A 27,813-nucleotide genomic window follows, 5' to 3' on the forward strand; every position below is an offset into this window, starting at 1 on the left:
GCCATTTTTGTGTATATGAAGCCAATAATACTCGAAAATAACATTTGAGAAGGGCGCAAGGTATTTAAATATTTTTGTATTTTGCAATTTAAAAATCACTGTATCTCGAAGCCGTTGCATCGTATCAAAAAGTGCTCAAAGGTAAACTTCTAGGAAATTAAACGGGCTTTCTGAAAAAAATACACTCAAACAAAAATACACGCCACTTCTATAAGATTTTTCAGTTTTTAAGTCTAAAACTTAAATTTAAAAGTGATGTCACGATTTTTTTTTTCGTTTAAAATTTTTGAGGAAATAGCCTAAGATGTTACCAAAAGACTGATGAAAAATGCAGGATGGTTTGTCTCTCCTAAAAAAATACAAAAATCATTTACTAAAACTGTTTTTTTGAAAATTGGTCTAAACGTCAATTTTTTTCAGAATCGATTGTGGGAATCGATTCCCCAGACAATTTATATAAAAGTCTCCATATTGACCATTGTCCTAACTCCAATCCTCGAAAAAATACAAGGGTTTTAAAAATAAAAATGCTGAAAAAATAGGTTTTTTGGTAGTTTTTGTCATTTTCTATATGACAGACTTGGTTTTTCTGTCTCGTAAATATTTTTACCGGAAAGCTCATCCCATTTCCCATAAGTTTGCCTTTGACAGTTTTTCAATTTGACTTGTCTTATTATTTACGTAAGCTTATTTACTATCCAGGTTTCTACCACACTGAAAAAAATATTCTGTTCACAGTTATGAGCAATGTAAGTAAACTTATATCTGTAAACCCATACATTTAATTGAAATGCTGTCAAAGACAAACTTATGGGAAATTGGACGAGCTTTCCAGTAAAAATATTTACGAGACAGAAAAACCAAGTCTGTCTTATAGGAAATGGCAAAAACTACCTAAAAACCTATTTTTCAACATTTTAATTTTTGAAACGCTGGACTTAGGACAATGGTCAATATGGAGACTTTTATGTAAAATTGCCTGGGGAATCGATTCCGAAAAAATTTACGTTTAGACCACTTTAAAAAAACAGTTGTACCTAGTAAATGATTTTTGTCTTTTTTAGGAGAGACATACCATCTTGCATTTTTCGTGAGTCTTTTTGTAACATTTTAGGCTGTTTCCTCAAAAATTTTGAGCGAAAAAAAAAATCGTGACATCACCATCAAATTTATCTTTTAAACTAAAAAACTGAAAAATCTCAGAAGTGGCGTGTATTTTTGTTTCAGTGTAGTTTTTTTCAGAAAGCCCGTCCAATTTCCTACAGATTGTCTTTGACCACTTTTTGATACGATGCAACGGCTTCGAGATGCAGTAATTTTTAAATTGCAAAATACTAAAATATTTAAATACCTTACGCCTTTTTCAAATGATATTTTCGAGTACTATTGGTTCCATATACACAAAAATGGCTTATATAGGCCTAGGATAACATGTCTACAAAGTTTTATTGAAATCGGAGAGGGTCGGGTACAAAAGTACCAGAAAAAATCCTGATTTGAGCTGGAATTGGCCTTTAACATAATCGAGACGGCTAAAGGAGAGGGGCGCGACAATGTGGGAAAGGGAAGTAATTTGTGATTGTAGACGGTATTGTTTTGATTCGCAGTATGTTGAGTCAACTGCTGTGGATGTACCTGAAACATCGCACAACGGGGTTTCTCTTCTCTTCATTCTCAGCTACCACCTATCTCCTATTTTTATTTTGCTCTTCTGATTCCCAATTCTTCACTGATTCTTTTATTTAATATCCAACATTTGATTTTAATTTTACTAACTTTTGATTCTCTTATCTCTCAAAGCTTTTCCACTCTTTTTTTACCAACTGATACAGCTGTAACAAACTTTGTTTTTTTCCTTAAAAATATACTTTTCCTTATATCTTTCTTTTTCTATTCATTCTTTAAATAGTATATTTCTTTCACTGTCCATTGTTTTCAATCTTCACCCTTTTCTTTAAAACAAGTGAGGTTCGAGCCCTTACTCAATTTTTGGAATGATCAAAGAATTAACACAAATATTACTATTGTACTTTTGAAAAACTTTAATAAAATGCTTAGGACCAAAAATTGTAACAAAATATCGCGTCAAAAGAAATAGCAACATATAAACACGACTCAACGCTTGGAAAGATTTCAGGAGAAAACAATACACAGTAAAATAACAACTAGTTTTGCCTTCCTCACCTTACTGAGGAAAGGCTGTAAAATCACTCGAAAAATGAACTTCTCAATTAGACCTCCTGGACCCACCTTCATGTATACCTATCGACTCAGAATCAAATTCTGAGCAAATGTCTGTGTGTGTGGTGGGATGTTGATCAAAAAATTGTCACTCGATTATCTCGACATTGACTGAACCGATTTTGTCCGTTTTGGCGTCATTCGATCCGTCTTGGGGTCCCATAAGTCGCTATTGAAAATTATGCAGTTTTGTTAAGTACTTCAAAAGTTATGCTAAAAAAACAATTTTGACTAAAGTTCGGAAGATTGTAAAAAGGGTGGTTTTTGTAAGAAAACCTGTCATTTTCAGAAAGGTATTTGAAAGACCTTTCTAACGCGTCCAAGACATTGAAGATCTGACAACCCTATCAAAAGTTATAAGCACTTAAGTGTCATTTATGCACTTTTTGGAGGCCGGATCTCAGATATTTTGATGAAAACGTTGTCCGGATCTCTCATGCGACATATCGTTGGATAGGTAATCAAAAGACCTTTCTAACGCGTCCAAGACATTGAAGATCTGACAACCTTATCAAAAGTTATAAGCACTTAAGTGTCATTTATGCACTTTTTGGAGGCTGGATCTCAGATATTTTGATGAAATCGTTGTCCGGATCTCTCTTGCGACATATCGTTGGATAGATAATCAAAAGACCTTTTCAACAAGCACGAATTGGATTGGGGATCTGGCTACCCTATCATAAGGTTTAAGCATATAAGTGCCCTGCAATATGAAGACTATTCAATCTAGTGGTATGAATAATGAGTCAAATTGATAAAACACTGGAAAACATCGCCCTTTTGTGTCTATTTTGGATAGCACCCTTTAAATGTGAGGAAGGCACCAACCACCCTAGGGTGGATTAAGTTACGTTTTTTAATTCAAACTAAAAATAAAACAGTTTTTGCTTAAATGAAAGTTGATAGGCACACTATAAATGGTTAGGCGCTTATACTTACATCAAACCCTACGTAATGTACCACCCCCGGCCGAGTTAAAATGCGTAACCGGAAAAGAAGGTGTGCATGCCTGGCACAAACACTCAAAGCGTGTTCTAGCGTGCTGCTCGTACTGACTCAGAGCAAGGGTGAGATGTAGGTGTAAGGGCAGTGCGTGTTCGTCGGGAACCTGGTGCATAAGATCGGTCAAGGCCCGTTCTTAAAATTAAAAATTGCGAATTGCGATTAAATTTTAGATTTAGAAATTCTAAAAATTCAAAATAAAAAAAAATCATTCCGAAACAAATGGCATTTCCAATATTTGAAATATTTTCTTCTAAAAACTTAAGAATTTAAGAATTTGAGAATTTAAGAATTTAAGAATCTAAGACTTTAAGAATTTAAGTATTTAAGACTTTGAGAATTTAAGAATTAATGAATTAAAGAAATGAAGAATATCAGAATTTAAGAATTCAAGATTTTAAGAATTTAAGAATCGAAGAATTAAAATTCTTAATTTGACCTCCTAGACCCACCTTCATGTATACTTATCCACTCAGAATCAAATTCTGAGCAAATGTCTGTGTGTGTGGTGGGATGTTGATAAAAAAAAATTGCACTGGATTATCTCGGCACTGGCTGAACCGATTTGGACCGTATTGGTCTCATTCGATCCGTCTTGGGGTCCAATAAGTCGCTATTGAAAATTATAGAGTTTAGCAAAGTACTTCAAAAGTTATGCTAAAAAAACGATTCTAACAAAAGTCCGGAAGATTGTAAATAGGGTGTTTTTTGTAAGAAACCCGGTCATGTTATACATTTTTAGAAAGTCATTTGAAAGACCTTTCCAACGAGTTCAAAAGTTTGAAGATCTGATAACCCTATCAAAAGTTATGCGCACTTAAGTGTTATTTATGCACTTTTTAGAGGCCGGATCTCATATACAGAGTTGTTACGGACGGCGCGGATCGCGCGGATGGCGCGTTTCGCGTGGATAGCGCGGATCTGGCGCGGATTTGCTGGCTAATTTTGCTCAGGCGCGGATTTCGCGCGGATTGCAATTTTGATAAATAAATTTATTGAGAGAGATAGTACTTTCAAGTTATTAAGAAAAATATTATCAGGAATTACGATAATTTGTTCTTTCCTTTGAGTGCAAGAATTGCCTATTTAATTATTGAATTTTCTTTTGAAAATGTTTGTTTGTATTTTCTTAGAACAAACTGTCGAAAAATGAAGATGTTTCTTGTCTTTTCTTAACATCTCCGGCTCGGAATATTTAATTTCTTTTGAGTTTTGAGTGATGATTTGTAACCTTATTTATTTTTAATTTTATACTGGATTTATCCAATTTTTAATGTTGTAAATCAAATATTACAATTTTTTTCCGAAGATATAGACATTGGAATGTGTAACAAAAACGATTATTGGGGCTTGTTCTAATGGGCGCCAAATATGAGCTTGATTGGACGTAATAGAAGCTGGTCTCCACTTTCGAATTTTAGATGGGATTTAATCCGTAGAAATATTTTTTTTTTTCTAAATTTAAACATTCTTGGCGAAAATAAAAAGATCAAAGCATTAAAAATGCAAAGCTTGAGAAATTCAAAACCAAAAAAAAAAATCAAAATTCATATTCAAATTGTAATTTAAAAAATATAAAATTTCTCAATTCAAAATTTTAGAAATCTGAAATTCAAAACACCAAAAATTTGGGAAATCAAAATTGAAAAAGTCGAAATTGGAAAACTAAAAAAATATCAAATTCAAAACAATTTAGAAAACATAAAAATATTTTTTAAATCTCAGATAATTTTAGAATTCTCATGTTTTAAAATTCTTAAATTCTTTAATTCTTGAATGCCACAATTTTTGGAGTCATATTTTATGTTAGAGGTTTTGAAATTATGAGAAGAAAATATTTTAAATATCGGAAATAAAATTTCTTTTGGAGTAAAATTTTAGCGAAGATTTTGGAATACAAATTATATAAAAACTGCTAGATTTTGAATTTTTAGGCTTTCGAAATTTAAAATTGTATCATTTTAAAATGTTAGATTTTGATTTAATTTTGGGATTATATTTTTGAAGTTAAATTTCTTAGGTTTTAAAATATTTTATTTTCTATTTTGTAGTTTTTTTTTCATGACCCTTGCCTTGACCGTCTCTAAGGTATTTTTTAAAAGAGATTTATTGCTTTCATTTTTTTGGAGCCTTTGAACCTAAAACGAGTTTGTTTTCTTTTTATCAAATACTTTCTGAATTAGTTTTACTTCATTAAAAAAATAAAATTTCTAAAATGTTTGTCGCGATATTTTTTAATATGGCACGGATTTCGCGCAGTTTCGGGTTTTAGGTGGGCGCGGATTTGGCGCGGATTTTTTTTCGACTCTCCCGTAACAACCCTGCATATATTTCGATGAAAACGTTGTCCGGATCTATCATGCGACCTGTCGTTGGATGGTTGATCAAAAGACCTTTCCAACGAGTTCAGTAGATTGCAGATCTGACAAGCACATAAGTGCTCTGAATTATGAAGATCTGACTACCCAATCTAATGGTATGAATAATGAATCAAGTTGATTAAACACTGAAAGGTCCGCCCTTGTGTAACTATTTTGGATAGCATTACACAGAAAAAAAATCAATTCCCGTAATCGTGAATTAAGTTCACGAATGTGAGATCCACGAAGGAATTTATTCATGAGTATGGTGCATTTGCACCATAAACGTGAATATATTCCTTCGTGGTTCTCATAATTGTGAACTGACTTCACGGTTTCGAGAATTGATTTTTTTCTGTGTACCCTCTAAATGTGAGGAAGGCAACAACCACCTAAGGGTGGATTAAGTAGGGGAAAGTGGGGCAAGTGTAACAAGCTAAGGAAATCCTCGTTAAAACCCATTAAAACGTTAAAACATCTGTCGGATTTTTTCATAATCACCTTATTTCAGGTCTTGACTAAGACTTTGACAGAACAAATTTTGAAAAAATCCTGTTTTTCAATGTTAAAAATTGATTTTAAAATTTCTGATTTTCCGTACGTTCTACTCAACTAGTGGGGCAAGACGAACAACCCTGGGGCAAGAGGAACGATGCATGAAACAACATGTTAACTTGCTATCAAGTGAACTGCTATCACTTTGAAAGAATGATTAAATGTATTTAAAACGTTTCTTTCACTTTTAGGTTTAATAATAATATTTTACTAAAAATTTGATCGTTTTTACGAAAACAAATTATTGCTTAGATGATAAATAGTAAATTTTCATAGTATCACTTTATTTTGTAGGAACTTTTTTAAACAATTGTTTATCAGTTTTTAAGAACTTTTGTATTTATTTCCCAATAAAATATGTTGTTGCAGAAATTCGTATTTTTTCCATACTAAAAATCCATATGGTACACTTGCCCCACCTGAACAAGATTTCTAAAGCTCTCAACAAAAAACCAAAAGTTAAATCATACTTTCTAATAGGTGCAAATCATTGGTTGGAACACTACTGATCTAGGAAAAATAATTTTGATAAAATGAGCCTTAAAACGATCCGTAAGCCTTATTTTGTACTTTCCAAATATTATAAGAAAACAAAGGTTTTTAAAACTTCATTAAATCTTATGCTCCGTGGCGTTTACGTCGTTTTGGCGGTTACGTGGTAGTAGAATTAGTTAATTGCACTGCTAGCAACAATTCCTCATACTGGAAATAATCAAAATTGTAAAAATTACGGCCGTACGAGCGATTGTTCCTCTTGCCCCATATGGTCGTCTTGCCCCACCTTCCCCTAACGTTTTTTTTGTTTTCAAAATTGTTTTAAATTCAATATTTTTTAGTTTTCAAATTTAGATTTTTTTAATTTTGTTTTTTTTTCAGTTTTGATCTTTTATTTTGTTTTTTTTTGTTTTTTTTCAGTTTTGATCTTTTATTTTGTTTTTTTTTTTTTGTTTTTTGGAGTTTTGAATTTCAGATTATCAAAATTCTGAATTCAGAAATTTCGGATTTTTTAAATTAGGATTTTAGAAATTCGAAAAAAAATTAATCTGAATTATAAAAAAATTGATTGAAAAAAACTGTTGATTTGAATTTTGAATGATGGAGCATTAGTTTTTAAATGTTCTGATCTTTTTATTTTTCGCCAAGAATGTTTAAATTTAGAAAAAAAATATTTCTATAGGTAAATCCCATCTAAAATTAAAAGGCAAATTGAATATATACACTATAAAATTAAAAATAAATAAGGTTAAAAAACATTACTCAAAACTTAAAAGAAATTACATATTCAGAGCCGAATATATTAAAAAATGAGTTAAGTGTAGTAATAATTTTATTTAAGAAATTCTCAACCATACATTTAAAAAATAATCTCTACATAATCTTCATCTTAATTTTTCGCCGGTTCGTATTAAGAAAATACAAACAAACATTTCCAGAAAAAAAATCTATTCATAAGAAATTGAAATTGCACTCGATGGAAACAAAAACAAATTCTCGTAATTCTTGATAATATTTTTCTTAATACCTTTAAAGTAATTCTAGTCAGCAAATCCGCGCCAAATCCGCGCGATCCGTAACAACCCTGTATCTCTTTCTTGCTTGTGCGGTGCTGCTGCGAGGTGACCGCCATCATTTGAATGCAGTCATGGGGAAGATGATTGGAATTTCGGTAGAATTCAAACGCAAATGAGAGGTGACTACTGGCCCGGCCTAACTCAAGGAGGCCGTGGCCTGCGCAGTTCGATCGGTGGAAGTGATTTACATCGGAGTTGGGAGCTGGTAATCCTAGAACTGAGTTTGGTGAGAGCGTTCTAATTTCGTCGTAATATAATTACTGCATTATCATTTTCGTAATACTTACCAACCAATGCCCACTACTTCATTCATCGGTAAAGTATCCAATCAAAACCTTTCCCCTTCCAAATCCGGATATCTTGACGGTCGTGTATATTCTTGGGCATCTCTATAGGGTGCCCAATCATTACAAACATATATGAAACAATAGCTTATAGGACCTTATTTAAAACAAAACTTTAGAAATCAAGCAAAACAATGTAAATGGATCATTGTCGGCGCCAACCTAGCTATTGCGAGCTTTATAGTCAACCAAGCTAAGCAAAGCAGTCAAAATGGATATGCCCCTCTTTCAAATATTGAGATTAACAGTATCTCTTAGCCTGAAATGCAAAGATACATCCCACATTCGGCCCAGGCCTACTGCGTAAGGTTAAACGATTAGAAAGTTCGATGACTTTTGAGTTGATCACACCTTTTAATCCGACAGTACATTTCATATTAAGTTATTTAAATTTATTCATTAATTAAACTTACAGTTATAAACTAAAGTTATGTGTGTAGAGCAAATATTCAATGCCAGACCAAGTAATTCTCCAGGGATCATTCCGCCAAAGTGACCCATATGTGTATCAAAACGCAACCCCTCATCATCGCCACTCTTCCAGCTTTTAGTTTGCCATCGTCATCAACGTCAACATGCCATGGTCGTCGTGGTCGCCTTCGTGTGTCGTATCCAATTTCCTTGCTCTCCTCCCGTTTCGGACTTTAGTTTAGTGCCTCCTACTAATGCTACTCATCGTTACTTGGTATGATTTGCCTGCACCCTACTTACTACTTCTTTGTGGGATGGAATTACTCATGGAAAGAGAGAGAAGGAATGTTACATAATATAATTAATCCACGAATTAAACGGGACTCCTTGCTAAGTTATTACTTCCTGAAGCCTTTATGAAAACCGAGGGGTCTACCAATCGCCTAAGATTTTTTTTTAAATCTTACTTTTTTCAAACTTCAACTGATTCACACTCGAGTGCTAACTCTCAACTTTCCTCTCCAGAAAAAAAAAACGCTCAGTTCCCTTATCGAGTCTGGTTCAAATCCCAGCCTTTTTTTTTCTTGATCATGCATCCCTGGAGTTGTACTCCGAGGGGCCTACCGAAGCCAAACTCTCTACCGAGAGCGCTTCTTGTTGTTCTATTATTGCTGGTATTATTTCTCACTTTTTTGTCGTCGTCGTCGTCGTCCGGCATGTTTGTCCACTGACACACACTCACACTCACAAAATACCAACAAAAGATAACAAAACTCACACTGAGAAGGAAGGCAACTTTTTTCTTCGAGTGAGTGTGTGTGTGTGTGTTCGTTTTTGTTTTGTTGTTCTTATTGCCTTTTTTTCAGCCCGGCGATGATGTGGTGGTCTCTCGGGCTTGTTTGTCCTGTACGCCGCTCATGGATGCCGGGTTGGTGAGCAAACTGGCCGCCAACAAGAATCCAATTGGAATCGAATTTCTTCGCCCTCGTGCCAGACCGGGTTGGAAGAACGAACGTTATCATTGGGCTTGACACTATCTGGCAGGCCTCGCGTGACGGAATTAAGATAAGCCATGGGTGGATTATGAATTATATATTTGTCATGATCTGGGTTGCCAGATCTTCTCTTCTAATCAAACCTGGAGAATAAGGTTGCCAGATATTTAGATTTAGAGCAAACCGAGTATTTCACTGTGGAAAATTGTGTGAAAACACAATTTTAACAGGATTCGATTAACCACCTAGATCTTGTAAACAATGGCAATTTCAGAGGTCAGAGTGAAAAAATAACTTGACCGTAATCATTTAAATATAAATTTTCTGACTGAAAAATAATAATAACAAATTCTGAATTCAATTAATATACAAAAATTTCAAAAATGTGGAACCAGCAATTTATTTGTATTATTAATCAGGAAATTTCAGAAATTACAAGTCGAAATTCAAAAAAATCTGAAATTTAGAAACTCTAAAATAAAAATTTTCAAAACCCGAAATTTAATTCAAAAAGCTATACATTTTCAATATAAAATAAAACAATTTTAAAATAATCGAAAATTTTAAATTTATGAATTTAAAATTTTTAATTTATGAACATAAAAATAATTAAATTCAAAATGCTCAATTTTTTTTTTCAATAATTCAATAATTTATTGATTAAAAATAAATTAAATAATTTAAGAATTAAAGAATTTAGAAATTTAAATTTTTAAATTTTTATAATTGTATATTTCAAGAAGTTGAGAATTAAGAAATTTAAGAATTTTTGAATTATTGAATTATTGAATTTTAGAATTTTAGAATTCAATTTAAGAATTGAAGAATTAAAGAATTTAAAAATTTTAGAATTTAAAATTTAGGAATTTAAAAATTTTAAATTTAAGAATTAAAAACTTAAAAATTTAAAAAATTAAGAATTTAAAATTTTAACATTTTAAAATTTTAAAATTCAAGAATTCAAGAATTTTATAATTTTATTATTTTAGAATTTTAGAATTCTAGATTAAATTTTCAAAACAACCTATCCGTCATGGGTTTCCTATGCAGATAGGACCTTTTGAAATTTAATCCAGTATTTTAGAATTTTAGAATTTCAGAATTATAGAATTTCAGAATTATAGATTTTCAGAATTATAGAATTTCAGAATTATAGAATTTCAGAATTATAGAATTTCAGAATTATAGAATTTCAGAATTATAGAATTTCAGAATTATAGAATTTCAAAATTATAGAATTTCAGAATTATAGAATTATAGAATTTTAAAATTTTAAAATTTTAGAATTCAATTTAAGAATTGAAGAATTGATGAATTTAAGATTTAAAAATTTAAGAGTTTAAAAATTTAAGAATTGAAAATTTAAGAATATACAATTTAAGAATTTACAATTTAAGAATTTAAAATTTAAAAATTCAAGAATATAAGAATTTTAGAATCTAAGAATTTAAGAATTTAAGAATTTAAGAATTTAAGAATTTAAGAATTTAAGAATTTAAGAATTTAAGAATTTAAGAATTTAAGAATTTAATTTTAATTTTTAAGAATTTAAGAATTTAAGAATTTAAGAATTTGAATTTAAGAATTTAAGAATTTAAGAATTTAAGAATTTAAGAATTTAATTTAAATTTAAGAATTTAAGAATTTAAAATTTAAGAATTTAAACTTTAAGTTTAAAGAATTTAAGAATTTAGTAATTTAATTTAAATTTAAATTTGGGGGGTGGGAATTTAGGAATTAGAATTTAGAAATTTAGAAATTTAGAAATTTAGAAATTTAGAAAAGAAATTTAGAAATTAAAGAAAAGAAATTTAAAATTTAGTTAGAAATTTAGAAATTTAAATTTAGAAAGAAATAAAGAAATTTAGAAATTTAGAAATTTAGAAATTTAGAAATTTAGGAATTAAGGAATTTAAGAATTTAGGAATTTAGAAATTTAGGAATTTAGGAATTTCGGAATTTAAGAATCTAAGAATTTAAGAACTTAGAAATTTAGGAATTTAGGAATTAGAAATTTAGGAATTTAAGATTTTAGGAATTTAGGAATTTTAGAATTTTAGAATTTTAGAATTTAAGAAGTTAGGAATTTAGGAATTAAGGAGTTTAGGAATTTAGGAATAAAGGAATTTTTAAATTTTTGAGTTTAGGAGTTTATGAATTTTAGTATTTTAGAATTTTAGAATTTTAGAATTTTAGAATTTTAGAATTTTAGAATTTTAGAAATTTAGAATTTTAGAATTTTACAATTTTACAATTTTAGTATTTTAGAATTTTAGAATTTTAGTATTTTAGAATTTTAGAATTTTAGAATTTTAGAATTTTATAATTTTAGAATTTTAGAATTTAAGATTTAAAAAAAATTTAAGAATTTTAGAATTTAAGAATTAAAAAATTGAAAAATTGAAAAATTTTAAAATTTAGGAATTTAGGAATAAAGGAATTATGGAATTTAAGAATATAAGAATTAAAAAAAATTGAGATATTAGGAATTTTTTAACTTAAATATTTAAAGTTTTAGAATTTAAGGCTTTCTAATTTTCTAAAAAAAACTAAAAAATTCTAATTCTAAAATAAAGTTTGGAATTTCAAAAAAAATCAAAATACTTTTAATCCAGTCCAAACATGCTAAATATGATTATAAATGCAGAAAAAAGCGTTTTAGTTTGTTTTAAGTTGATTTGACTTCTAATTTCAAACTTTGAAGTTTTTTGAAAAAAAAATTTTTTGCCCCCTGATTTTACCATCGACCAGTGGGGGAACATAAAGAAAATATTTGCAACGGCCTAATTTTATAATTATAATTTATATTATAACCCTTTTTTCCACAAGAAACCGGACTTTGACTGATCAGCCACTTGCATAAATGTTTGCTTTTAATGTTTTCATTTAAAGCGCCAAAAAATGGGGAAATCAATTAAAATTTTGCATCATGAGATTCTCATACAAATATCCGTACAATGGAGGCTTCATAAAAGTGTCTTTGAATATTCGAAACTCTGTAAGACTAAATCAATAACTAATCAGTAATGCCCAAAAATCATTTATCGATTTTAAATTTTATCGTAATTTTCCATTTTTTGCTTCTTTAGTATAAACAAAATTTTTACTTTTGAGCTGTAGGGTAAGACGGGTTTTGTTTTGACTAAGTTATTGCTTAAAAATAAAGATTGAATAAAAACATCAAATAATAAACTTTTTAAATTTCTTAAAAATTTTGTTGGTCAAAAATCATTCAACAAATTGCGTTTTTTTAAATGTCCATCCTTGTAAAATTTACAAAATGAAAGTTTTTGTTAAGTTTTAGCTTATAGGGTCCTAAAGCCCTGCGTAATTTTTTATGTACAGTGGTAAAAAACACGATTAAAAACCATTTTTCATCGGGACTGGCAACACCAGCCAGCAACAGTCAACTGTTCGGAGCTCCTCAAACTTTTCGATTTTTTCGCCGTAATTAACAGTGTTTACCCGCGAGTTTGCTGCTCCAGCATGCCAAGGGCCGGCCGTGGCCGTGGCAGTTCGAGTGCGGCCTCGAAAACCGCGAAGTTCATCTACCGGCAGAGTGCAGAAAGGTAAACACACCAACGCCGCATCGACCGCCATCGCGCACGGGAGCGTGCCCGGTGACGTCACCGATCCTTCTTTTTACACCGTCACGTGAGTCCCCAGTACGGACGAGACAATCGACCCGGGCATCCGGAAGCACTTCCGACCAGCAGCAGCAGCAGTCCACCAGCACTACGACAACAACCACTTCCAACGTTCCCACCAGCAACGAATTTGAGATGCTGAGTGGAGAAGAAAACAACACCGCCAGTGACAGCAGTAGTGCTGGCGACGACGATGACGATGATGAACTTGCGCGCAAGCAAGGAAAGCAGAAAAAGTGTAACTCTCCGAAGGAACGACGACCACCTCCAATTTTTGTTTTGGATACGTTGGCGGACGATGTTGACGAGTTGCTTGAGGGACACCAATATTGTCTCAAAATTAGTAAAACTTCGGTGCAAGTGATTACGCATAAAAAACAGAATTTCGACTTGGTGGTGAAGAAGTTGAAGTTGCGAAACTTCAAATTCTTCACATTTGACCCAGCAGAGAAGGTCCCAGTGAAGATCGTCCTTCAGGGATATCCGGACCGCCCGATCTCCGACCTGGAAGAACACCTGTCGGGCGTCAAGGTTAAGCCTCGAGAGGTTAAGGTGCTCTCGAAATCGACAACGGTGACAGGTACGTACACATTGTACCTCCTGTACTTCGATCGTGGGTCGGTCAAAATCCAGGACCTACGGCGGATCAAAGCACTGGACGGCTTCTTCGTGACGTGGCGATATTACACGAAGAATCCGACCGACGCAGCGCAATGCCACCGCTGTCAAAAATTCGGACACGGTTCAAGAAACTGTAATCTTCCGCCCCGGTGCGTAAAGTGCGGTGAGACCCACTTCACCGAAAGGTGCAATCTTCCGCGGAAAGACCAGCTGGGGGAAAACGCCCAGCAGCATAAAGCGCGCGTCAAGTGCGCGAATTGTGGTGGCAACCACACGGCGAATTTCCGTGGCTGTGCCGCGCGGAAAAAGTACCTCGAGGAGCAGGACAAGAAGAAGAAAGCGCCAGCGTCCCGCCAACCTCCAAAGACTTCGAGCACGAACGCTGCAGCAGCTGGCGGTGGAGCGGTTCCATCGACCAACAAAGCGTTCCCTCCCGGTTGGGGAGGTTCGTACGCTAGAGTAGCCGCTTCTGGGAGCGGTACTTCACCGGGACAAGCAGACGTTACCGGAGATGATCTCTTCACGCTTCCCGAGTTTTTCGCTCTTGCTGGAGAGATGCTCACGCGCTTTCGTGCCTGCCGGAACAAGGCAGAACAATTCCAAGCTCTGAGTGAGCTTATGATGAAGTATATCTACAACGGATAAGCTGCCTTGTGCAGCGAAGTTTTTCGACGTCAAAAGACAAAACAAACTGTGATCTAGTTTTAAGCTTTTCTATCTCTATCCTTTTCCTTAGCAAATTTAGAAGGTTTTTTTTAAATAATTTTTCCTTCTGTTGGCAAATCCATTGTTAGAATATCCAATTACATCAAAATGAACTATAGTACAAATCATAGTTGAAAGGTACTCCAATACTCTATTAGGTTATAAGAATTACGAAATTGTGAATTGATTATTTACTAATAAAAACTAATTGAATTGAAAAATTGAAAACCATTTATGATCACATTTTTTTATTTTAACGCAAAAAAATGGCAAGACAACATTTTACGATGGATCAACTATAGGACCAAGGAAACTTGGAACGAGCTGTCAAGTAGGACCTTTACTGTCAAGAAAGGCTGCGAAGGTAATTTAAAAAAAAATGAATTAAAAATCCATTACAGTAGTTGCTCGGTAACTGGGCTGAAAAAAAACGAGGGGACCACCGATGCATAATATTTTCCAGATGAAGTATAAAAATAAAAGTAACTCAAATTTATTTACAATCCTTACTTTTCATATTTCTTTATTTGTAACTTGAAATTAAATAAAAGTTTGAAAAAAGTTTTTTTTTATTTATTGAGTATGATTTTTACCCCTCGGTTTTTGGTTTGTTTTGGTTTTTGACGTTTGTCTGTTTTTTAATTGGGCTACGGCCCAGTTATCGAGCGCCCAGTTACCGAACAACTACTGTATATCCTTTTCGGTCGTACAAAGGATTATTGTGCTCTAGAAAATAAGATTAATCGTTATGAACAATAACATCCCATCCCATCTTTGGGTTAGATTACGCTACAAACAAAAAAATAATCAGCCAGCCCTACTGCGTTTTGTTTACAGCTGAGAGAATTCTGTGAACGGATCACAATTTACTAAATCTACAGCGGTGGAATGCGTGGACATACCGAACCAAACGCTCCAGAAAAAAATATTCCGCCTTTTGAACATTCTACAATCTATCATAGTTATCTCTCTAGCTCACAAAACCACATGCTCGTAACGTGACTACGGTTGACCTGAAAACAAAAAGGAGAAGCGTCGCACAATATAAAACCTCTACGAGTACGTCACAGTTCAGCCAGCCTAACTCAAGTCATTTAGCTCTTCTGGTTACCACACCTTTTTAGCGAGGATCCGCATTCGTATGGGTTTATGTCTTTTGTACCTGCTGAAACGTATCCTTCGGCGCCTCTCTCCATCTCATTTACCTATTCGTAGTCTTAGTTTTTTACCCTGTTCAAGGCAGTTTCACTAATCCACGTCTTTCTTGAATCTCCGTCTCTTTTCCAGATCGACGTTCTTACTCTGGAATCGCAGAAACAGAAAAATCACCGGAAGAAAAAAAATATGTGCGTCGCTGGTCGTCGTCTCCAACGCCATAACTTGTGAGCAATTGTCGCGAAAATCTTTCCCTTCCGAAACGCTGCCAAGAGTGAGTGTCTCTCGGCAGTTGAACCGGCATCGCCCGAAACAGCCGGCGCGCGCGTTGATTACACAGCTCCGAAGTGGTGGTATTTGTGAGGTGGTTGTGGCTGACCGCGCGTTCGAAAATAAAGTGAAAGAAGACCACGTGCGAGTTCCGCGACGACTACGCCGACGAAGAAGAAAGCAACCGGCAAGCCGACAGTGTGAGGGGGTTTTTTTTTGTGGGCAGTTTTGGCCCGTGGTCAACTACGACAACTTCGAGAAGAAAAGTGAAGAAGAAAACATAAGCCGGCGGTGCGCGCGCGTTGCGTTGTGAATGGGACTGGCTCGGCGCACGGCCGCGAACGTGATTGAAGGTCCTGATGCAGTTGTGGAGATGGCACCAGCTCTTACCGAGCCGTTGAGTCAGAGCAAGCTCTCGTCCTCGGCCACGTCCGGTGCATCGCCGCGTACGGGCGGTGTCGCGGAAGCGGGCACAAGCACCAGTACGAGTACAGCAACTGATCAGCAGCAGCAGGATCAGCTCTCGGACCAGGACCTCGGACATCAGGAGGTACCGAGCAGCGGGAGTACGGCGGACTCGGGAACGGGGACCGCCTCGACGATCCCCAGCGAGTCGGATCTGAAGGATACGACGGCGGTGTCGGCAGCGGACGACTCGTCGGTGGTGGACGACATCCAGAACAACAACGGCGCCGCCGGATCGCTGTTGAAGATTGATCCCGACAGCGGGAAGGATCTCATCGAGCTTGCCCTGGAGCAGCTCCATCGAGATGCGACGACGGAGTCGGCTGCGGTGGTGGGTGAAGGAGGTAGCAGTTCGATAGAGGAATCCGCCGAAATTCCACAGGCTGTGATTGACCAGATTGCGCAGGTCGCGGCGGCAGCGATTGGTGCTGGGGAAGAAGCGGTCAACGCCACCACCAGCGGAGAACCGTCCTCCGACCTGCAACAACTCGACTCGCAGTCGTCCATCATCTCCAGCTCCAGCACCGGCGCCGCCATGGGTCTCCAGAAGGACTACCTCAAGGACAACCCCGACATGGAGCAAATGCTTGGCGAGCTGGCCTCCACCTCGGACATGGAACTGCTGCAGGTGTTCAAAAGCCTCGAAGGAAACCCCAGCGGAGACGGCCTCTGCGCCGAACTCGCCGGTGGCCTGTCCCTCTTCAACGACGTGGACGTGGTCAACATGTACGAGGAGGTTGCCCAAGTTGCGACGCCTCCCAACAAGGACCGCGAACGGCTCGAGATGCACGCCGAAATCGTCAAACGACAGGCACAAATGCAACGCAAGTACGACTTCCTCATCCGGCGGCTCAACAAACTCCAAGCCCGCTACATGGGACAGCACGTCAGCGACGAAGTCGCCGGCCTCTTCGAGTACTCCCAGCGCTACTGGAAAAAGAAAGACAAAGAACACGCGAAGGGCATCAGCTCCACCACCGTCTCCCCCACCCTCCTCATCCCGGACATCATCCCGTACCAACCACCCCCCACGCTCACCTCCTCCGCCAACACCCCCGCGGACAAACTCAAACCAATCTCCGCCAACGCGATGAAGACGTTCGCCAAGCGCCTCGAAGGAATCGCCACGACCCAGTGCTCCACCCAGACCAAGCGAATCTTCGGCAACCGGTACTTTCAGGGCACCACCGGGACGCCGCCGGAGCTGGTGTCGCACGCGGCCTTCACCGCCACCTCCAGCACCATTCCCAAGTTTGAAGATCTGACCATCGACCAGCTGGAGCAGTCGGCGGGGATGCTGCAGGCGGAGCTGAAGCAGGTGCAGCACACGATCGACTCGGAGGCGACGGCCAGCTCGAGTGGGGGCGAGTCCGCCGACGAGATGGTGCTGTACAACAACCTGAACCAGCAGCCGTTGACGATGTGAGTGGAATTGATTTTTTTTGTCATGTTGGGAGAATGCAAACAAAGACGGAATTCAAACTTGTTCACTGCTGGCCAAGACTTGTAGGTAACTTAGAACTTCTTCCGATAATGCCAAGCAACAATATCGTTATGTCAGGCAATTATTCAACCTAATTTGTAGAAAACCTCACTAACTTTATACGCCGCTCAATCCCTGTTTTCAGAAAGGAAGGAAGAAGGTAATTGCACGTTCTGGACATGCAACGACTATTTTTTCTTGCTTTTTTCACTTCTTAACCAACATTGCAACTGTTCTTTGTGTGTGGCATCCAGTTCAGAGCGAGTAGGATGGAAAACATGCTCTATTGCAACAGCATGCACTAACTGTCGCCGGAGAGGAAAAGCCACCTGATCGGATGCTCCGACATGATCGTTCATGAAGCAACACGCAACGCAAGTCCACGTTTCCAAATCGTTTGCGAGCCAGTTTTTTTTTTTCTCCTCGCGACGTTGTCTTGTTGTTTGTTATGCGAGCCGGCGTTTTTGCCTTCTCTTCATTTGGGGGAAGCATATGTCTTCTTGACTCTGCCTGTGCCAAACCCCCCGAAAGTCGCGAAGTACGCTCTCTCACTCACACTAGTGGTAGCGGCGACGACGACGACGACTTCAGTTCAAGGTCTGTTGTGTTTGGTTCAGTTGGAAAAACTCCCAAAAAAAAAGAGTATTCGAACCAATACACTGCGATTTTGGTGGTGTTGGTGAGTCCTTTGTGAATGAGAAAACGAACACCCGGAAAAGTTGGAGGTGGGTGAGATGAAAAGTGCGTGCTCCACACCACCTCTTGAATCTTCGCACACAACTAGGAGTTATTTCGCAATGAAAAGGTGGGATTTGCACAGCTTCCCTCTCTCGATTGCATCATTCATGGCTGGGAGGCAGCATGTTTTTTTGGGCGGATGAAAATTCTATGATGCATTAGTTATGAAATTTCACATACAAATAAAAAACTGAAATATTTCAGAATTTAAACCCTTTTCTTAACTTTTGAAACAAGGATTAATTAATGTCTTTCATTCGAATTACAAAAAAAGTAATGTTTATTTTAAGGATCTTGACTAAACTCCGGAAGTGTGTCAAAAGGGTGGGTTTTGTAAGAAAATCCGTCATGTTATACATTTTTAGAAATGTATTTAAAGACCTTCCAATGAGCCCAAAAAATTTAAGATCTGATAACACTATCAAAAGTTGTTAGCACTTGGGCCATAATTTTGTCGAATATAAAAAAGGGTGAAAATAGCAAAAGATTCTTCTAATTTAGTACTAAGCTTTATGGAGTAAGCATCGTTAGCAGGGGCGCCGACTCTGGGGGGCACGGTACATTTTGCCCCCCTTAAAATTGAGCTGAAGGGCAGCCCAAAAAAAGTATTTTTTTTACGTTTTACTGTGAAACCGATAAATTAAAACAAAATCTGAGACAATTCCACATTATAACCTTTAAAAACACTAGTGTATCGCCTTCTGCAGTTTAGGCTGGTACAAATATTTTTAAAAGTTTTTGTCACCCCCCCCCCCTTCAAAATTGGCCCGAAAAATCAGGGGGCAAAAAAAATATTTTTACAATAAACTTCAAAATTTCAATGAAAATTCAAGTGCAACCAGCTGAAATCAAATTAAAATACATTCTTCTGCGTTTAAAATCATTTTTAGCATGTTTGGGTTTATTAAAACATCTTAAGATTTTTGTGAAAATTTTTGATGCAAAACCTTTTTTTTCGATACAATTTTTGTTTTTGTCAGATCTTAGATTTTTTTGAAAACTAATGGCAGGCCAAGGATTGATACCTAAGAGCATGCAATGGCACTGACCTTGTTGCGTGCTCTTCGGTTGACGTCCACGTAAGGAACATCCTGGAAGGAGCGTAACTAACTACATCCGTAGTTCTGTTAGATCATCCGAATTATCTTGATCAGAACAGTATAGCTCTGGTTCCTTGCGAGTGTCCTATTTTCTTACCTCCACGTTGGCTTGGTTTTCATGATGACCTAGCTGGTGGCCTGTGGAAACGGATCGTAAACCTTTGACCACCGCGGGTCAGAGTCGAGACGGCTAAAAGAAAGGGGCGCAACAATGTGGGAAAGGGAAGTAATTTGTGATTGTAGACGGTATTGTTTCGATTCGCAGTATGTTGAGTCAACTGCTGTGGATGTACCTGAAGCATCGCACAACGGGGTTTCTCTTCTTTTCATTCTCAGCTACCACCTATCTCCTATTTTTATTTTGCTCTACTGATTCTCACTTCTTCATTCATTCTTCTATATTAATCATTTGATTTTGATTTTACTAACTTTTGATTCTCTTATCTCTCAAAGCTTTTCCACTCTTTTTTACCAATTGATACTGCTGTAACAAACTTTGTTTTTTTCCTTAAAAATATATTTTTCCTTAATGTACTAGTAAGATCAAGTCTATTTATCATTCGCCTAATCTTTTTTGATTTTATTGCGAATTTAATTATTTGAATAATTCTTTATCTGTCCTATAAATTATCATTACTATAATCTTAGCTTGTTTTGTATCTCTTTTTATTAACTATTGTCTAATTTTACATCTAATACATCTAGCTTCTAATTTTTATTCTTTCAAATACGATCATCATTCTCTTACAATTGATTCTTGATTTTTACAAAATAAATTCTATTTTACTGTCTATTGTTTTCAATCTTCACCCTTTTTTTCAACAAGTAAGGTTTGAGCCCTTACTCAATTTATGGAATGGTTAAAGGATTAACACAAATATTACTATTGTATTTTTGGTAAACTTTTATAACATGCTTAGGACCAAAAATTGTAACAAAACACCGCGACAAAAGAAATAGCAACATATAAACACGACTCAACACACAAGATCCTCTGTAATTATTAAGTTTTTTGTAATTACAAAAGCCGACTCGGTCCTAACCAGGTCCCAGTACCGAAAAGGACCTAATAAAAATAATTTTATGAAAAAAAAAAAAAAAAACACGACTCAACACTAGGAATGATTTCAGGAGAAAACAATACACAGTAAAATAACAACTAGTTTTTGAATTCAAACTAAATATAAAACAGTGTTTGCTTTAATGAAAATTGATAGGCACACTATAAAATCGTTAGGCGCTTATACTTACATCAAACCCTACTTAATGTACCACCCCCGGCCGAGTTAAAATGCGTAACCGGAAAAGAAGGTGTGCATGCCTGGCACGAACACTCAAAGCGTGTTCTAGCGTGCTGCTCGTACTGACTCAGAGCAAGGGTGAGATGTAGGTGTAAGGGCAGTGCGTGTTCGTCGGGAACCTAGTGCATAAGATCGGTCAAGGCCCGTTCTTACACTGAAAATTGCGAATTGCGAATTGCGAATTGCGAATCTTAGATTTTTTGAAAACTAATGATTGCAAAACAACTGAACTAGTGTAAAATGCATTTTAAAACACTTTTTTCATTTAAATGTGAAGACTATGGCTTGTTATTTAATTTTTTATATTTTTTTATTTTTTTGCCCCCCCCCCCCCTTGACCTCGGCCAGGGCCGAGGGACAAAAACTTTTTTTAATATTTGCATCGGCCTTATGAACGATTTAATAAAAATAATGAGGCCATAGAAATTTTAACTGCACCCTATAAAATAATACTAAAAATAGAAAATTTTCAGGAAATCAGCGTTATTGAGCATTGGGAATGCATTCTAAAACGTTTTTTTTTTTTGTTGCAATTATGATTGAATGATCAAATTTCAAACTACAGTAGCGGATACAGATGTGCAACCCCAGATTTTTTTCTTGAATTCATTTTTAAAAATTACAAATTTGTGGTCATATCAAATTTTCATAATGCTTTTGATTTATTTTATTAAATTCCGTTTATCTTTTTGATTATTTGTTGCCTTCCTCACGTTACTGAAGAAAGGCTATAAAATCACTCGAAAAATGAACTTCTTAATTCGACCTCGTAGACCTTCACGTTTACCTATCGACTCAGAATCAAATTCTGAGCAAATGTCTGTGCGTGTGTATGTCTGTAAGTCCGTGCACCGAAAAAAATGCACTCGATTATCTCCGGACTGGTTGAACCGATTTGGGCCGTTCTGGTCTCATTCGATCCGTCTTAGGGTCCCACAAGACCTATATTAACTATTATGAAGTTTTGTTAAGTATTTCAAAAGTTATGCTAAAAAACGATTCTGCCTGAAGTTTGAAAGATTGTAAAAAGGGTGGTTTTTGTAAGAAACCCAGTCTGATCATACATTTTTAGAAAGGTATTTAAAAGACCTTTCTAATGAGCCCAAAACATTGAAGATCTGATAACCTTATCAAAAGTTATGAGCACTTTAGTGTCATTTGTACACATTTTAGAGGCCGGATCTCAAATATTTTGATGAAAAAGCTGTCCGGATCTATCATGCGACCCATCGTTGGATAGGTTATCAAAAGACCTTTCCAACAAGCCCAAAAGATTAAAGATCTGATAACCCTATCAAAAGTTATGAGCACTTTAGTGTCATTTGTACACATTTCAGAGGCCGGATCTCAAATATTTTGATGTAAAAGTTGTTCGGATCTATCCGGAGATCTGGCTCTCGGGATTTTGTTGATTTGAAACTCCCGGGAAAAATTAACAGATATATTTTTTTTACTGCCTTAAGGCTTAAAAAACTTTAAAGTAATATAACTATTGAAAGTGAACAATTTTCATGAAACAGCCCCGTAGGTGTTGTTCTAATATTACGTCCAATGATTTTTGGGATTCTAGATCCCATACTCCATGTAGATATGTTGTAAGAAGTAAAATTTAGATAAAATTTGTAGGTTTGACATTCTTACTACAGAAACAAATATGTACATAATTGTGAGGAAGGCACCAACCATCATCGGTGGATTAAGTAACGTTTTTTTCTTAAATTCTTAAAATCTAAAATTCTTAAATTCTGAAATTCTTTAACTCTTAAATTCTTTAAAAAAAATTATAATTTAAATTTTTTTGGTTTTTTTAAACATTGAATTTTATTATATTTCCAAAATTTCTGAATTTCTACTTTTGATTTCTTAAAATTTTCAAGCCATGACTTTTTTTAACCCTAGATTTTTTTTTTATACTTTTTTTTATTTTGGAATATTGAATTTTGTGTATCTGTTTTTTTTTTCTAAATTGCGGATTAGAAAACCTGTTGTTTTTTTGAATATGTATTTATATTTTTAAATTTTTGAAGTTCTCAATTTTTGCTTTTTACTTTTGTTTTTATTTTTAGAAAATTTGTATTGTTGGATTTCTAAATATCTGATTTTATTTTTAATATTGGCTGTTCTGGAAAATAAGTGAGAATATGCCAATTAGAAGGAATTCGCCTTCCAAACATATGAAAAAAACCCCAATTATCATTCCCAATCACGTATTAAAAGCGAGTCCACAAACAGGGCATACCCCTTTGTATGGGACGTCGTTTGGACCTCACCAATCTGCCTGAAATTTTCAGGGGTTGTTTGTACATATAAAACTAGCATCTGGCCAAAATATGAGCACTCTAGGTCAACGGGACGTGGGGCAAATCGGGACACAAAGTTTGAAGGTTCAAAAACGTCAAAAATCTTAAAAAGGCTATTACTTAGGCAAAATTTCATTTATTTTCAAAATTCAAAATGCATCTGAAAGAGCTTAAAAAATGCAACAAAATGCAGGGAGAAGCATCCCAATTGGTTAAACCTAAAGGGAGTTATTGGCATTTTAGTGAAAAATAGCAAAATTTTCAAACTCAAATAAAAAAGTGTTCCATCCAGATATCAACTCGGTTCGACCTGCAGCTTGTAGGGGACATCTGGGACTACCATCTGAGACTGAGAACACTTTGGGTAAGGCAGTTTAACATATTAAATAGACACTTTTACTTTTAGGGAACACGCAAATGTTTTTTATTTCGAGTTTCTTAATAAGCTTTCTCCATTGAACAATACGCCCATTGAATAATACGCCCATTTAAAAAGCTAGTCTTGATTTAATTTTTTCAAAATATTCTTTTCGAAAAGATCGGAAAATTTTACGAATGTTTCATGTTTTAACATTGAAAATCGGACCATTAGTTGCTGAGATATCGACATTAGAAAATGGGTTGCTTTGGTGAGACTTAGAAAACTTCAATTTTCGTGTTTCTTTTTCTGTGGCTGTATTTCAGCAACCCGAGGTTCAATCTTCAATGTCTCTTAGACAATTTTATAGCAAATTTTCTGTACATTTAAAAAAAAATAATTTAGAAGTGGTCACTCATGGTCACTATTTTTAAAAATCGAAAAACTGCAAATATTTCACTAAAATGAAACTTTCGGTGGCTATATCTTGAAAACGGAGCTCTTTATCAAAAAATCTGTTAAGTACTTTTCGATTGCAAATTCAATTTTGCATTAAAAAATAATGTCAAATTTGTTTTTGCATGAAATTTTGATTTTTTACAAAAATCACTATTTTTTCAAAAAATCATAACTCGGCGGCAGATTTTTTGACCATGTTTCTCTATGGCTCAAAAGTTGCGGATTTTTGTCCCCTAAAACATATCAAAAAATCTCGAAAATCAAAAAATACGTATTTTGGGAAATTGAGTTTTTGTCGAAAAAAGGTAATAAAAAAATCGGCAAATTTTTTTTCCGTGTACCTATTTTTTTCTCAATATTCCTCAACAATACCTACAACTTTGCCGAATACACCAAATTGATCAGAAAATTCACTCAAAGATTACATTTTTGTATGGACAGCAGCCAAAATTATATGGAGACTTGTATGGGTGAACCAATGACACAAAATAGCTTATTTGGTCATAGGGAAGGCCCCCACAAAGTTTGGCCCAAATAAAAAAATACAAAAAATAAAAATGGTCGAAATCGGCCGATTTCATAGAGAGTTGCTCAATTGTAATTTTTTAACATTAAAATCGGTGTAATTTTGATCTCTTAGTCCAAAATTTTATTAAAAAAAATAAGAGAAATATTAATTTTTAGAGCCTCAAAAACATAACATTTCTATTTCTACGTTCAAAAAATTTGATTTTTTGTCCATTATTTCTTTATTCTTTAAGAACAATCCTTCGGATTATCGAAATGTGTAATATTACATCATTTTTTTTATTCACATACTTTATCGTGTTTTTTCACTTGAAGTAACACTTTACACCTTTCATAATAATTTAATTTAACCTTTTACTGTGTGCGAAAATATAGAGAATGACTCTACTCGCTTTTCAATGTTTGTTTACTGCTCCCATTGATTTCCGAAAGTCACCTTCGCCTCCTCATATCTTTTCACGGGTACCGTTCGAAATGAATTATTCTCCAATTACCATAAATTACTATTACGTGCGGTTACATCAGTGTGTATTCCTACTGGAATGATGACATGGTATGTACTCAGAGTACGTACAACTACCACAAACTACCCCGCCACCTGGCCAGAGAACGTAGAAATGTTCTCCCACTTCGGAACTTCCGAGATGTACCTTCCTTAAGTCCCTCCGACTTACGATGAGTTCGTTCTGTATCAATCGACTATCGTAATACAAGCGCAGAACAGCAGTACAAGTCCCACGTCGTCTTCGTCGCGGACATCGTGTTCAGTGATGCAACAACCCATTAACCACAATCGATGGCGCGCGGTTCTGCTTTCGATATTCTTGAACCTCCACGTCTGTTCCCATCTCAGTCACTCTTTGAAGAGACTCGTAATTGTCCTCCGTCCACCACAGATGTGTGTGTGTGTGCGCTGCACTCTCTGCCGCTACTTGCAATTGTATACTCTGAAACGCAAAGCGTGTCGTCCGAGAACCGTACAACAAACCGGGTCGACATGGAACTCTGTGAACGTGTCCCGGCGCAAGTTTGGCAACGTCGCGGGTTTTTAGTTGGAGCTGCTGCCGCTGGGAATCGGCCAGACATTGTGCGGAGTGTCGGCAAAGGGTGGGGGGGGAGGCTGGGTGGGTGGTAAAGTGGTCTGTACTCTCTTTACTCGCGCTCAATATTTGTGTATATGCATAAACATTGCGATGAGCAGCACCAGGCGGCTGGTAGTGGTGTAGGGATGGTCACTTTTAATTTAAAAAAACGTATAAATTGAGATCTGAATTGATTTTAGTAATTGAAACGAAATCTGGTAACTTTAGCGGATTTCAGACTAGATTTCGCCATATACGACACTCCAGAAAAAAGGAAAGGGATTTGCAGGGTGGCCACTCATGTTGGGAAATCGGGAAAAAGTCGGGAATTCGTCAAAATCCGCAAAAAACGGGAAAAAGTCGGGAATTTGTGATTTTTTGTCAAAAATTCGGGAATTCCAAGCATACTTGTTTGAAAATTATTTTCTAACTCTTGGATAATTTTGTCATATTTGTACAATTTTCAAATTAAATTCACAACATGTTTCTTAAGCAACTTATTTTAATTTTAAGGTTTCTTTCACTATTTCAATCCATTTAAGACATTAAAAATTCTAATAAAAGTTTAAGGGGTTACAAATACATGTAAATTTTTATAAATGTCAGAGGTTAATATGGACATTTGTTTAAACTTTTTTAAAAATCATTTTGCAGGGCATTAAAATATACATTTAATTTATTTACAAAACTAATTTGAAGACATTTGATTGTATCGTTGCGAGATATAGCTATTTGAAGTAAGCAGTTTCAAGAAAACGGGTGCCACGATATCTCAACACTGCTCTGACCAAATCGTCTCAAAATTTTGGTGAAGACTGGTCAAACCGGTCCCTTGTGCATGACGAAGGCTGATTTTGAAAAACTTAATTTAAAAAAATGATAAAAATATTTTTATGTTTTTTATACAAAAAATCGTCAGTTTTTGATCTCTGTATTTTTTTAAGGCCAAATTTCAAAATCGGGCTTCGTCATGCACACAAGATATGTCTTAGGTGTCTTCATCCCAAATTTCAGACAATTTGGTCTATCCCAACTCGAGATATCGTAGCACCAGTAAATCTACTCGATGTTTAGAGAAACACGTTCACAAAGTTTGACAGCTCGCTTTACGTATGGCAAAGTATTGAGCTTAAATCGTCTCTTACTCAGTTAAGTTATGAAATTTCTCACTTTCAGGAGTGAATGAAAATCATCTTTTTGGTGGACTTAGTGAATTTTCTGTAATATGAAATTTTGTGATTTTCACTTAAATGCATTTGACAGAGAATTTCATAATATTTTTTATGAATCAGCAGATTTTTACTCATTTCTGTTTACATCGAAAAAAATCAATTCTTGTAATCGTGAATTAAGTTCACGAATGTGAGAACCACGAAGGAATTTATTCATGGGCATTTGCACCATAAACGTGAATATATTCCTTCGTGGTTCTCGCATTCGTGAATTTAATTCACGATTTCGAGAATTGGTTTTTTTTCAGTGTATAAATCAAGATCTATTTATCAAACAAACTCAACTGAAACATCAACAAAGTTAATTAAAAACTAATAGAAAAATAGATCCTAATTTTCACGATTAGGGCCAGCGTAAAGTTATGATTCTGTTTTAATATTGATTGAATATTTGAAAAAAGATTCCAGCAAGAGTTTGGCAATGGACTATTTTTGGTGGAAAAAAATCATTAAGTCATTTCAAATGTTTTTTTTTTTCCAAAGGTTTGTCCTCAGTCTTCAGATTTTGGAAAACTTAAATATCGAATAAAATCCAATCGTTGTTCGTTCTGAATGAAAGAATATAAAAACTTATTACGTTTTGTAACATGAAAAAAATATTGAAAAAGCAAAAAAAGTAATTTTGATTTAAATTATTGCGAATAAGTATGTTTAAAGCATTTGTCTCTTCGAACATTTCGCATAAAAGAAGTTGTAAAACATGGAATCTTATCAAACTGAATTTTTCATTGAAAAAAATAAATCAGTTAAATACTGATAACTGGTTCAATCAGATCCAAATTTAAAAAAATAGAAGGGAACTTAAAAAAAATTAAGCGAATTCCCAGATATTTTTCAAAATTCTTTGAAATTATGTAATCATGTATTAAGCGTTCTTCGATTTTAAATAA

The 27,813-nt window shown here is 35.3% G+C and overlaps 1 protein-coding gene across 1 annotated transcript in view; it reads left to right on the forward strand.

Moving 5' to 3' along the window:
- LOC6043404 overlaps positions 1–27,813 on the forward strand; it is a 68,134-nt gene that overhangs the window by 7,658 nt on the left and 32,663 nt on the right. The window contains exon 4 of the mRNA XM_038259160.1: positions 15,740–17,764. Coding sequence (XP_038115088.1) covers positions 16,191–17,764 — 1,574 coding nt within the window. The 5' untranslated portion in view covers positions 15,740–16,190. The remainder of the gene's footprint in view (positions 1–15,739; positions 17,765–27,813) is intronic.

The sequence above is a fragment of the Culex quinquefasciatus genome, chromosome 3 (assembly GCF_015732765.1).
Source record: "Culex quinquefasciatus strain JHB chromosome 3, VPISU_Cqui_1.0_pri_paternal, whole genome shotgun sequence".
NCBI classification, from domain to species: domain Eukaryota; kingdom Metazoa; phylum Arthropoda; class Insecta; order Diptera; family Culicidae; genus Culex; species Culex quinquefasciatus.